This window comes from Alnus glutinosa, chromosome 11 (assembly GCF_958979055.1).
Source record: "Alnus glutinosa chromosome 11, dhAlnGlut1.1, whole genome shotgun sequence".
Classification (NCBI taxonomy): Eukaryota; Viridiplantae; Streptophyta; class Magnoliopsida; order Fagales; family Betulaceae; genus Alnus; species Alnus glutinosa.
In genome coordinates, this window is record NC_084896.1 from 5,182,701 (window position 1) to 5,196,101 (window position 13,401).

General features: G+C 39.0%; 1 protein-coding gene across 1 annotated transcript; it reads left to right on the forward strand.

Annotated features, from left to right (window-relative positions):
• The first annotated feature begins 619 nt into the window (after positions 1–619).
• Positions 620–4,871, forward strand: LOC133882725 (PTI1-like tyrosine-protein kinase 2). The gene is made up of 6 exons (XM_062321941.1): positions 620–1,189; positions 1,270–1,379; positions 1,748–2,522; positions 3,321–3,548; positions 3,636–3,785; positions 4,555–4,871. Exons 1-6 carry the CDS (start codon positions 911–913, stop codon positions 4,687–4,689), a joined length of 1,677 nt encoding a protein of 558 aa, XP_062177925.1. The 5' UTR covers positions 620–910; the 3' UTR covers positions 4,690–4,871.
• Positions 4,872–13,401: the final 8,530 nt, after the last annotated feature.

A 13,401-nucleotide genomic window follows, 5' to 3' on the forward strand; every position in this document is an offset into this window, starting at 1 on the left:
TTTTTTTTTTTCATTTGAAACTACTGTGTAGTGGCGCGCGGGACAATTCCCGCGCGCCACTGCTATCTTCACAAATTCTGGCCGCGTGGCTTTAGGCCACGCGGCCAGTTATCTTATACGTATATATACATAATAAAATTTACTTTTATTAATATATATTTAATAAAAACAATTAGCCATGTGTATTTAATACACGTGGCCATATACAAAACTTAATAAAATTTGTTTTTATTAATATATATTTAATAAAAACAATTGGCCACATGTATTAATACACGCGGTCAATTGGCCGCGTGTAAAAAATACACGCGGCCAACTGGCCGCGTGTATGCCGCATGTAATTAATTACACGCGGCCAACTGTGATGCGCATACTTCTAGCCACGTGTACTGTATACACGTGGTTAATTGGACGCGTGTCTACAGTAACAGGTACTGTAAACACTCGGCCAATTGTAGAGTTTTTTGTAGTGTTATGACTGAGTCACGGAGGCCATTGTATAGGTGAGTGGAGCCATCCTGGTCAATATCGATAGAACAATCTTAACCAAGTGTCAAAGTTTGTATCAAGTAACTGCTCCACAGACCTGTTGAGAAAACATTTATGAGAGAGGTGAAGCTGGGAAAGTCTGGTGAGGTCTATGTATCAGGATTGCAACTTCTAATGACTACTTCTTCTCTCTTTTGGCTGACCTGAAGCAATTAAATTTCGCCTTAAGTACTGAACAACTATTAGTAAATGCTCAAACCAATCAACCAATGGTGCAGTTTATGAAGGATGGACCAAAATAGTTCACATCAACAATCACTCTTAATAAATCATAGCCATGAGGCAAATTTCAGGCTTCGTTAAATCAGGAAATGGCAAAACAGTCGGGAACTGAAACATCTCTGCTCAGGTCTGCAATGAGATGGTGCGTGGAGATCAAAAGGTCATATTGTCTATGATGGTTGGAATGCTTGGAATTGACATCCGAATGCCATCACTCCTGAGGTCCAAGACAGTGAAGAAGAGGACAATCATCGTAGGCTTAAAATCAGATAACTGCGGTAGAGAGATGCTGCTTCGATTACTTACTTCGGTTGTAAAGCCAGGGGATAGTGTTTTGGCTATTCATGTTCAAGTTTCAAACGACACTTTTGATCCAAACACTTTCCACATCCATGAAGATCTCTGCAAGTCTAAGCAGGTAAGATATTCCCATGTTTATGTGGAATGGGAAAAAGAGCCGATTTACTGGTTGCTTATTTTAATGGCCTTTTCCTGCAGGTGGATTTGCAGGTTAAGGTTTGCATTGGAGACTCGTACATTTCTGAGTTGGCCCGTCAAGTACGAGTAAACTATGCAACTATCCTTGCACTTGGATGCAACCCTTCAGGGTACTGAATGTTAGAATATATGATTTGATTTCTTATTTGATTATAATTTCCTACCTTTTAGGTAATCAGATTTGATTGATATTATCTCTACCATACCCCAATTCTCCCGTCAATTAGAGGTTTTTGTATTGAAAATATAAGCAAGGAATAGGAGTAAGATGTAGCCCTTTTAACTCTTTTCAGTGGTGGATGTAGGTGTCTAAGTTCTAACACCGAATCACCCGTTGTGTTATTTTCTCTTTTCTTCCTTCCTTTTTCTTCCACAATTTACATTTTACTATGAATTTCTTCACTGAAACCATTGACCAAATCTCTCTCTCTCTCTCTCTCTCTCTCTCTCTCTCTCATATGGTTATTTTGTTATGCAGGCCCAGATATTCAGTCGTAAATATTTGTCTGAAAAGGTTGCCTCCCACTTGCTTTCTTCTGGTTTTGGATAGCATAGGAAGAATCCTGGTCCAGAGGCAGGGAACTTCCCAACAAGGCTCTACAAAGGTAGTCCTCCAAACTTCTTTGTCACTTCCATTGAACCGCACTTGCTTTGATCAATCAATTCCCACCCGGAATTTGCAAAAATCATTGACCATACCATCGCCCTCAATGTCGTCATCATCAACACCGCAAATTAATCCGTTCAATGTCAAGAAGACAGTACAGGTTCCTGACTTGGTCACACAGAAGAGATTAGTAGAGGGATCCATCAAACATTTCACATCAGAAGAGCTTAGTTTTGCAACTACCAATTTTAGCCCTTCAATGGTAATAGGAGAAGGCGGCCACAGTAAGGTGTACAGAGCAAACCTTGAGGATGGTCGTGCTGCAGCCGTGAAAGTCCTTAAAACCGCCCCTTCTTCGGAGGATGATCTTCTCCGAGAAGTAGGCCTGTTGTCTGGAATAAAACATGAACACATAGTCCAGATTATTGGTTACTGTAATGACAAGGACATGTGTGCAATCGTGTATAATCTACTAGAGGGAAGCCTGAAGCAATATTTGAGACAACTCTCGTGGAGTGAGAGGATGGGGGTCGCGATTGGTATGGCGAAGGCGTTGCAGTACCTTCATCATTCTTGCAACCCTCCTGTCATTCATAGAGATGTGAAATCATCTAACATTCTCCTCTCTGACAATTGCCAACCACAAGTAAGTTCAGTCCAAATTAGATTCAAATATCCATTGATGCTAATTTTAGTCTCATGTTAAAAATTTGAGGCTTTTTGGTCTGGAAGGAAGGCATTTTTCTTGTGAAAAGAGTAATTTGGTAATTCTTATCCATGAAAGGAATAGGAATTGGAATTGAAGCCTATAAATAACACCATTGCCTCTAAGGATTTAGTGGCTTTGATTTTAGGTGGTATTCCCATGTAGAGGAGTTTTGTAGTTAGAAGAACGTGGAATGGGTTGTCCAAAGAGCAGATTTTGAGCCTGAAAGATGCCTGCATGTGTGGGTTGAATGGTAGGTGAAAGTTGGAAGGCAAGACTAGGGTGTGAGTTAGTGCAAGAGCGTTACACTGCAACTTTTTCTAAAAGCTTAAGCTAATAAGAAACGTGGAATATTTAATTAAAATAGAAGAAGAACGATAGAGACATGCAAGGTTCAAACTTAAGACCTTTATTCTGATACCATATTAAACCACCGCTTGTCTCTAAAGCTTAATCTAATAGGAAATGATTTATTTAATCATTTAATTAATATTCGAACAAATAACAACGTTTTTTTGGGTTTTAGTTATAGCAGCAGAAGTTTGTAATACTTAATAGTAAATTTCTTGGTCTTACCATTGCATTGATTTGCTCTTTTTTCACTACACCTGCTCAACTTATTGGCAAGTTTAAGAAGTTCCCAATACATGAAAGATACCTAACTCGGTATTTCGCCATGAATACTCTGCCTTCATATAAATTTCCACACCTAGAGATTATTTGATTTTTAATTCTCAGCTGACAGATTTTGGATTAGCATTGCTACTTCATCAAACCTCAGAAACTGCAAAGTCATTTAATGTTGTTGGGACCTTCGGATACATGGCCCCTGAGTACATGATGTATGGAACAGTTGATGAGAAGACAGACGTGTACTCCTTTGGGGTTGTGCTTCTGGAGCTCATCACTGGCAAAGAGGCGATTCAAACCAATCTGCAGGAAAATCTTGAAAGCTTAGTACTCTGGGTAATGGAAGAAAATATTCTGGCTTTGATATATAATCCTCAAGAGCAAAGATTATATTAATCTTAAAGTTTTGGGCATATATGGCAGGCAAGGTCTTTACTCAGCTGTGGCTTATTCGAACGTTTAATAGACCCTTACCTTCACGAATGCTACAAGAAGGAAGAGATGGAAACAATGATGTTTGCAGCACGCCTCTGCCTCTTGCATTCATCTTCTAAAAGGCCAACAATGAAAATGGTAATTTTTTTTTTTTTTTGGGTAATAAAAAACATCTTTTGTAAGTATTCTCTGTAATGCAAAATGTTCTGCTCTAACATTGCTTAATGTTTATACATTTGCCCAGCAGCCAAGCTATTTACAATCCCAACATAAGCACTGTAGTGTCCCTAAGCTAATCCGCAAGACTTGAAATTTGTTAAATCACCACTTATCTCAAAAAGATTAAGCTGATAAGAAAGAGTTGATTTAATCATTTAAATTATATTCTAACACTCTCCCTCACGCATGAGTTCAAAATCCACTTCAACAAGTGAGGATCAACACATGTAATTTTTAACTGAAATGTCATGACCTTTGGTTCTGATACCATGTTAAATGACCACTTATCCCAAAAGCTTAAACGATAGAAAATAGTAAATCTAATCATTTATAATCAATACTTTAACATTTACTCTCACGTGTAAGTTCAAACTTCTTTTGAATAAGTGAGCCTAACACATGAAATATTTAACTGAAATGAGAAGGTGAATGAAAGAAGAGTCATGGTTCAAATTCATAATTTCTAACTCTTATACAATGTTAAATCACAATCGTTCTATGATCTTAAGATTTTGAGATAAATAGTGATTAAACAAAGTTCATAATTTTATCTTTGTTGGGCATTAAAAGAGTCAGGTTGGACTTTCTGTCACCAGATAAATTAACACTTATGCAGATTCTGTTTCAGTGCACATTTACACTGACAGTTCGAGTTAACTTGGTTTGCAATGTTGTTTTGTTTGGGCAGATACTGAGGTTATTTGAGGAGCCAGAATACAGGCTAATGATGCTCGAGAGAGATGACTCCCTGCATGAGAATAGCTCCAAAGGTGAAAGAGGCCTGTGGAGACATGTTGACTCAGTCGGTGATGACTCTAGATAATTGTATACGTTATCTTCAAGATTTTTAGGAAAAATTATCTGAAAATGCAAGCTCAATGACCAATTGGTATGTAGTTTCTTTAAATAATTATATTAATTGCTAAGAATAACTTCAAAGGCCTTTTATTATAAGATCTCTGCCCTGTAAACAAGTCACATATATGTCAAATGTACCATTTTATTAATTAGATCTGTTTTTCTGCATGTATTCTATATGCATTACTCAACAATTTTCTCTGTTGCATTCAAACAAATTGGATTACAAAGCCAAATTATGAAATCCTGATACCAGTGTGAAAGGGGCTGACGCCTGCCCAGTGCCGGAAGGTCAAGGAAGTTGATGACCTGATTACAGGGGAGCGAGTGATGAGTGCCAAATATTGTATATTTGAACCCCTTAATTTACACTAGTTAGACCTTTGGCGTTATTATTTTCTGATGTTTTGGTTAGTTTTGGTGTTTTTGCGTTTTTGCAGGACATTAAGAGAAAAATGGTAATTTTCAAGTGAAAATACATAAAAAGCTGGAAATTCGGAATTGCTGGGAAGTCGATCGATTGAATCTCAAATTGATCAATCGAAAATTGCCCGATGTCGATCGATCGATTATAAAATCGATCGATCGAATTTATGCGGAGTTGAAATTTCAGAAACCCTAGCTAACTCTATAAATACCATTCTTTTCTCATTTTTGGAGAGCAGGAGACCGCTTGGGAGCGCCCTAGGCGCCGTTCTCACTGTAGTTTAGGGTTTTTGGTTTGATTTTGACCTAGAACTTCAATCCTTTGTAAGTTTCTTTGATTTTAATGCATTCTTGTTGTTTATTTATGCTTTCTTTAGTTATGTGTAGCTGAAATTTCGTCTAGGGTTGAGGATGAAATCTCACCATTGAAGAGAAACTGAGTTTCCATGCTTGTTTATGCTATTTGAGTTTATGGGTTTTGATTTCTCATTGTTCTACTTCAATTATTGAGATTATTGTTGGATATCTCTTGTGATTTCCGGATACAAGTGATGATTTGATATAGTTTCATTAAATTGATGGCTTGGGTTTTCATTTATCAAAATGTTGGATATTCGTTGTGTTTCATTCCATGGATACATTTGATGATTTAGTCAAAACTAGATATCTTTTGTGATTTGTGCACGTATGGATTCATTGAATGATTTAAACAACTTTTGAAGCAAAGTAGAGCATACCTAAGTTTTGCATGTGAAAACTTCAAATATGTGTGATGAGCATGAGAATAGGTTGCTACGATTTGGTGAGTGTGGATTCCAAAACCTTAGACCCTTTTATTTTCATTAATTTTGTTTACGTTTTCTTTTGTTAAAAATCCCTAAATTTGGAACTAGGTTAAAATAAGATTAGTTTGAATAGAGATTAATTTTCGCAACACAATTCCCTGTGGGATCGACCTCGCACTTGCATAACACTATATTGCAAACAATTCGTGCACTTGCGAGTATTATAATTTGCACATCAGCGAGCAACCGAAGTCCCAATGAACGTTTTAATAAGAAGAATGCTGGAAAAGTATATGTCTATAATGAGAACTCAACTACAGATTAAAGCTTCTGAAAATTCAATCAAAATTAAGCTCCAATGGGATGTATTATTATGTCATCATTGCAGACTTGCAGTACTAACATCGAAAAAATACAAAGAAAAAATAAGAGAAGAGAGGAAACAATTCATTTATTGCAATATGAATAAGGAGGCCCCAAATGCCTGCTTTGAAGAATATTCATAATTAAGCCTTGGCCAACTGAGAGAAGTTAATAGGGGCTACAAATCTTGGTGAACCATTGAAGAGGGTTAGAGCTGCAAGCTTCGAAGCAGCCAGTGTTGGGTGGAATAAGTCCCAGAAAAAGTATTCCTCGCGATTCAAACATAGATTTGCCTTTGGATCACACAAGGATTCTGCATTGAACTTCCCTGCTCCACAACATGCAGTCTCCACCTCTGTAAAATCTGAAAAAAATTTACAGATCGATTGTTACTATTTATTAGATATACATGCACTAGTACGTTGTAGCAATTAGGGTTGGTAATTTTTGACATGACTTTGAAAATGCAAGTGACAAACTGGTTTGGTTGCTTAACCAAAACCAGTGCTGCTTGATATTATTTATAGAATAGAGTTTACACTTGTTTAGGAAAAATTGTACAAAGCTTTTCACAAACAGAATTGTGTGAGATGAAACAAAAAAGGAAAAAGTAGTTTGCCGAGTTTGAGGACTCTTGAGTCAACCGGGAAACACTGAGGTGTAGTATGCAACAGAATTCCTGGAGGGAATCAGGCTGCAAGTCTGCTGTGCAGACTGTTCCAGAAAATATGCTTAGGATAGATCATCTAATGGCTTGGGATCATGCGCATGTTGACTTCAATGAAGATAATGCTGAGAAAATCTTAGGAAATAAGAGCTAGAAAAATATGAGTCTACTAGCAGTTACTTGCTTTCTACTAGCCGTTACTTGCTTTCTTCTTCAACTTGATTTTCTCCCTTAACACCCCCCCCCCCCCCCGGCAAACTGATGGGGGGAAGAACCATCAGTTTGTCACGGAGAAAAGAGAACCTAGCAGCAATATGTCCCTTGGTGAAGATATTTGCTAGTTGTTCAAGAGTGGAGATATGCTTGAGTTGGATATCTCGATTGAGAACTTTTTCCCGAACAAAATGAATGTCCACTTCAATGTGCTTGGTACGGGCATGATTGACTGGATTGGACATAATGGCAAGAGCACCATAATTGTCACACCAAAGAAGAGGTGGAGAAGGAAGAATTACTTGAAGTTCCTTATGAAGCATGCGCAGCCAATACATCTCAGCAGTAGCCAAGGACAGTGACCTGTACTCGGCCTTAGTGCTGGATCTGGACACAATATGTTGTTTCTTAGCAGTTTAAGAAATCAGATTTGGTCCAAGAAAGATGCCAAAACCTGTAGTAGATCTTCTATCATCTGGATTGCCTGCCCAATCCGAGTTACAGTAGGCAGTAATGGTGATTGGACCTTTGTTGTATTGTAGACCATGATCAACTGATCCCTAAGATATCTCAAGACACGCTTGGCAGCTGTGAAGTGAGCAGAAGTTGGAGCATGCATATGCTGACACAGTTGATTAACCGAGTATGCTATCTCGGGTCTAGTAAGAGTCACATATTGTAGAGCCCCAACAATGTGGTGGTAGATGGTAGGATTGGGAAGAGGAATTCCATCATATTTTGACATTTTTGAACTTGTAGCACATGGAGCTAGATAGGGTTTAGAAGTAGTCATTTGAGTCCGGTCAAGTAGGTCTAGGTTATATTTAGACTGACGAAGGTGAAGACCAGAATTATTTCGGGTAGCCTGAATGCCTAGAAAATAGTTAAGTTCACCAAGATCTTTGATGGCAAAGTCTGATTTGAGCTTGTTGAGGATCCAGGAGATGGTAGCCTTGTGATTACCAGTTAGAATGATACCATCAACATAAACTAGTATGAAGATGTGAACTTGGCTAGTGTGATAAATAAAAAGAGAGGGATCCAGTTGAGACCATTGAAATCCAATTTCCAAAAGTGCTTGAGACAAATGAGTGAACCAAGCTTTAGGAGCTTGTTTCAAGCAATAAAGAGATTTGTGGAGTCTACAAACATGATCTGGATAGGAAGGGTGGATAATGCCTTGGGGTTGCTCCATGTATACTTCTTCATCTAGCTCCTCATGGAGAAAGGCATTAGAGACATCCAGTTGATTAGTAGACCAATCAAACTGCACTGCTAGAGCTAGAACAAGCCGAATTGGTGCTGGCTTTATGACAGGGCTAAAGGTCTCATAGTAGTCCACACCATTGAGTTAATCAAATCCTTTGGCAACTAGCCTAGCCTTATATCTATCCACACTACCATATGATTTTTGTTTGATTTAGAACACCCATTTATTTCTAACTACATTATGATGAGGTGGTCTGGGACACAAGGACCAGGTTTTGTTAGAAATCAATGCTTGGTATTCAAGATTCATGGCATTGACCCACTCGGGTTTGGTGGCAGCCTGTTTGAAGGTTGTAGGTTCTGGAGGCAAAAGGCAGGAGTGAAGGGCATGCAAAGGGTGTCTAATAGCAGGGAACAATTGAAAACCAGGATATTGTTTTGGTTTCAAGTGACTAGTTTGTGATCTGGTTACCATACGATCAAGTGGAACTTCAAGGGAAAGGGAAGGAGATGTGGAGGAAGAAGGAGGAAGGAAAGGTTGAGGAAGTTGATGAAGGGCTGAAGGAGAATCCGGTTGAGTGTCTTGATGACTAGAGGACTCTTTGGAAGAAGCAGGAGAAGATGGGATTTCCAGAGAATCAGATGGAGAATCAGCTACTGCAGAAAATGGTGTTTCAGTCGAGTTTTGAGAATGTGTTGGTTGTAGTGTTGCTGATTGGTGAGGTGATAAAGGTGAAGATGAAAAATTTGAAGTATGAGAAAAATTAGAAGGTAGGAAAACTAAAGAATTACTTGGAGAGGCTGTGACTTTGCAGGAACCAAGTGAAAATGTTGGATTCTTGGCAGGACCACCTTGTGGGTTGTAGGGTCAAGGCACCTGTACCTTTTCTGGTTTGAACCATAACCAATAAAAATGCATGGTTTGCTTTTGAATGAAAGTTTGTGGTTTGCATAAGGTCTCAAAAAAGGGTAACACAGACATCCAAAAGCTCGAAGTGAAGTGTAATCTGGGGAATGGTGGAAAAGTTTAGAAAAAGGAGATTCATGTTGGAGAATAGGAGATGGAAGTTGGTTGATTAAGAAAATGGTAGTGAGAAAAGCATCTACCCAATACTTAGGTGAGAGACCAGATTGAGCAAGAAGAGTCAGTCCCATTTCCATGACATGCATGTGCTTTCTCTCGACAATGCCATTTTGTTGAGAGGTGTGTGGACAAGTTAGACGATGTAGAATGCCATGTTGAGCAAGAAATTGCTTGAAAAGAATGGAGGTATATTCTCCTCCATTGTCACTTTGAAACTTTTAATTTTGGTGGAGAAGAGATTTTCAGCAAGTAATTTGAACTTAACAAAGCTTTGATAAACATCACTTTTATTTAAGATAGGATATAACCAGGTGAACCGGCTATAGTCATCTACAAACAGAACATAAAACTTACAACCACTTAGAGAAGCAACAGTGGATGTCCATACATCTGAATGGACTAGTTCTAAAGGCCTAGTAAAGGTTCTAGTGGAATCAAAAAAGGGCAATTGTTTGGATTTGCCAAGTTGACATGATTCACAAACTCTTGTCCTATCAGGTGAACCAGTGAGGGGTAGACAATGGTTCTTCAAAAGCTGCCGAAAAATGGAGAAGGAAGGGTGTCCAAGTCTTTGGTGCCAAACCATGTCCGTGGTTTTTACTCCAAGATGAGCTGTGAGACCCTTCCATTTATTTAAGGAGTTGAGAGAGTGAAGAGGAATCGGGTACAACCCATTTTCTCTTGGTCCCTGGAGCAGCATAGCCCCCGTCAGGTTGTCCTGCACAGAAAAGCTAGAACCAGTGAGGGCAAACCAGCAATCATTGTCAATACAGAACTTATAGTTATTGATGGAGAGAAGGTTTGCTGAAGCACTTGGACAGTGTAAGATATTTTGGGAAGAAATGAAGGCACAGATGAAGTCTTGCTATGAACTAAGGAAGAACCAGAATGTTTGATACTCAAACCTGCCCCATTGCCTACTCCTACAGTGTCTGCACCATCAAATGGCTGAGGGTTGTCAATGTTGGATGAATCGGCAGTGATATGAGTGTTGGCTCCGGAATCTGCCAACCAATCTTGTGTTTCAAACCCTTCATTAAGTTGTGCCACCATTGCTGCAAGCTGAGTAGGGGGATGCCTTCCTTGATAGGCAAAGTCCATGTGATGGTAGTAGTCAAGTGCACTGTGACTGCTTTTGCCACAGATTTGACAAGGTGGACGAGGTGCTGGAGTCTGAGGTGCTGGAGGTGCTGGAGTCTGAATGTTACGGTTTTAAGGAGTTCCTTGCTGATGGAGGAGATTTGGCTGAAAATGGGGAGGCTTGAAGTTTTGATTGTATGCAGGTTGATTACCATTTCCTCTGAATTGCTTATGGGAGCAAATTGTTGGGGTCGAAAGGTAGGTCTGGAAGGAGGAAATCTAGTCCTTTTGAATTGGAATGGTTCAAGTGTGTGATGGATGTTCTGGTTCTGCTTGGCATGCAAGGCAAAGGATCCTATTTCTGGTGTGATAGTGGGACGTTGCTGGTTTTCCAGTATTATCTCATGGTTCAGAAGTTCAGATTGAAAGTCAGCAAATGCCATATCATGATCACGGGTAGCAAAGGAGTGGATGGTAACAAAGGTGTGAAACATAACAAAGGAGATGAGGTCATCATCATCTATGGGTTTTCCTGCAGCAGATAGTTGATCTGCCCATTGTTTAGCTTAATTCAAGTATTCAGTGCATGAGCGACTTCCCTGCTGCAAGCTTTGTAACTGCTGCTTGAGATGAGAAATCCTAGACTTGGACTGAAACGCATAGCGTGTTGCAAGAGTAGTCCAAGCTTCATACGATGTTTTCAAACCATACATCGTGGATACAATGGATGGAGAGAGTGAACAAATGATCCAACTCAAGAGAAATTGGTCTTTCTTCTGCCATGTAACATAGGTAGGGTTGAGGACTTGGACATTTTCAGAATTAACCACAAATTGTGGTGGACAAAGGTCAGTGCCATCGACTAGACCTTGGAGGTCATTGCCTCGGAGGATGGGTTGGAACTGAGCTACCCAGGCCAGGTAGTTTGGTCCTTCAAGTTTGAAGAGTTGGGAGAAAGCATGCATGGTGGAAAGTGGTGAGGTAATGTTAGTTGGTGGATTTGAGGATGTAACTGAGTTATTAGGATTCGAGATGGGGTTGGAAGCAGGTGGCGTGTTCTGCTGGGAGGAAGGAGCAGAGTTGGCAGAGTTGGAAGCAGGTGGTGTGTTCTGCTGAGAAGAAGAGGCAGAGTTGGCAGAGGAAGGGTTGGTGTTGGCCATTGTTTGAGTGTTGGCTGTTTTGGGCTATGATACCATGAAAATGCAAGTGACAAACTGGTTTGGTTGCTTAACCAAAACCAATGCTGCTTGATATTATTTATAGAATAAAGTTTACACTTGTTTAGGAAAAATTGTACAAAGCTTTTCACAAACAAAATTGTGTGAGATGAAACAAAAAAGGAAAAAGTAGTTTGCTGAGTTTGAGGACTCTTGAGTCAACCGGGAAACACTGAGGTGTAGTATGCAGCAGAATTCCTGGAGGGAATCGGGCTGCAAGTCTGCTGTGCAGACTGTTCTAGAAAATATGCTGAGGATAGATCATCTGATGGCTTGGGATCATGCGCATGCTGACTTCAAGGAAGATAATGCTAAGAAAATCTTAGGAAATAAGAGCTAGAAAAATATGAGTCTACTAGCAGTTACTTGCTTTCTACTAGCCGTTACTTGCTTTCTTCTTCAACTTGATTTTCTCCCTTAATAGACTTGTGAATTCGATTCAAACACGATACGAAGTTGTAGGGTTTGAGTTTAGGCTAAATGTGTTCAGGTTATAAACGAGTCAAACGGGTCAACCCGTTATGCAAGTCAATCCGTTTATGACACGTCAACCTGTTTATGTCCCTTATAAACGTGTTGTGTTTAGGTTTAATGTCTCAACTCGTTTAACTGATCGTGTCGAGTTTAGGTTGGTGGGTCAATTAGGCCGACCCAATAACCCGTTTTGCCAACCCTAGTAGCAATAGCCTTGACAAAGCTTGAGAAAAGGATAAATTCAATTATTTAATTATAAGGGAAAACTTCATTTAACTCTTTGAACTTCCATCACATTTGCACTTACTCCCATAAACTTAAAAAACTTTCAATTTAATGTATCTATATTTTAATTTCACTCATCCATAGGTTTTCCGTTAAATCCTAACCGGGGGTGTCAAAATTCTCAAAATACCTCTCCTTTTTTCAGGAAAAAAAATTGCAAGAATTTAGTGTTAAACAGGATTTAACAGAATTTGTAAAAATACCAACTCATAAATCTTTTAAAAAAAAATTATTGAAAAAAAAATATGGAGTATTTTGGAAATTTTGACCGGATTTAACGAAAAATCTTAACGGAGGGGTGAAGTTGAAAAAAAATTGAAAGATGGATATACTAAATTGGAGTTTTTGAAGTTGAGGGGAGTAATTGCAAAAGCGAGGACAATTCAGGGGAGTTAAGTGAAGTTTCCTTTAATTATGATTAATATTCAAATACTCTCTCTCATGTGTGTGCTCAAAATTTCTCTTATTAATTAATAAATACTTAACACGTGAAATATTTAATAAAAATGAAAGGTAAATGACGCTACGACGGAGACAAAATTTGAATTAAATCACAATTAATTATCCGAAAAGCGGACCGTTTAACTAAATGTAATATTTTATTTGAAGAGTCGTGAATTGCTTACTGAATAAAACGGGGTTGTGCATAACATTTGTTGTCATTTCGTATGCGTTTCCGAGGGAGTCGTTGATGCCCTCATGTTGTGAGCTCAGCTTCAACAAGAGGGAAGCAAGCATCGCATGAAAACTGAAAAGCTCTTGCGTGCTCGTTCAGCTCCTCCAAACACCCGCCGGTAGCGTTGTACATTCTTTGAGATGGACAGCAACCAACTGGTGCCACACTTATAATGCCCAACTTCCTTGCTCCCATATT

Bases quoted from the DNA above. Each gene is read 5' to 3' on its own strand.
- LOC133882725 (XM_062321941.1), top strand. From the start codon at position 911: ATGGTGCGTGGAGATCAAAAGGTCATATTGTCTATGATGGTTGGAATG. The intron at 1,190-1,269 runs GTAAGATATTCC...CTTTTCCTGCAG, and splicing joins ATCTCTGCAAGTCTAAGCAG to GTGGATTTGCAGGTTAAGGT. The intron at 3,549-3,635 runs GTAATGGAAGAA...CATATATGGCAG, and splicing joins TTGAAAGCTTAGTACTCTGG to GCAAGGTCTTTACTCAGCTG.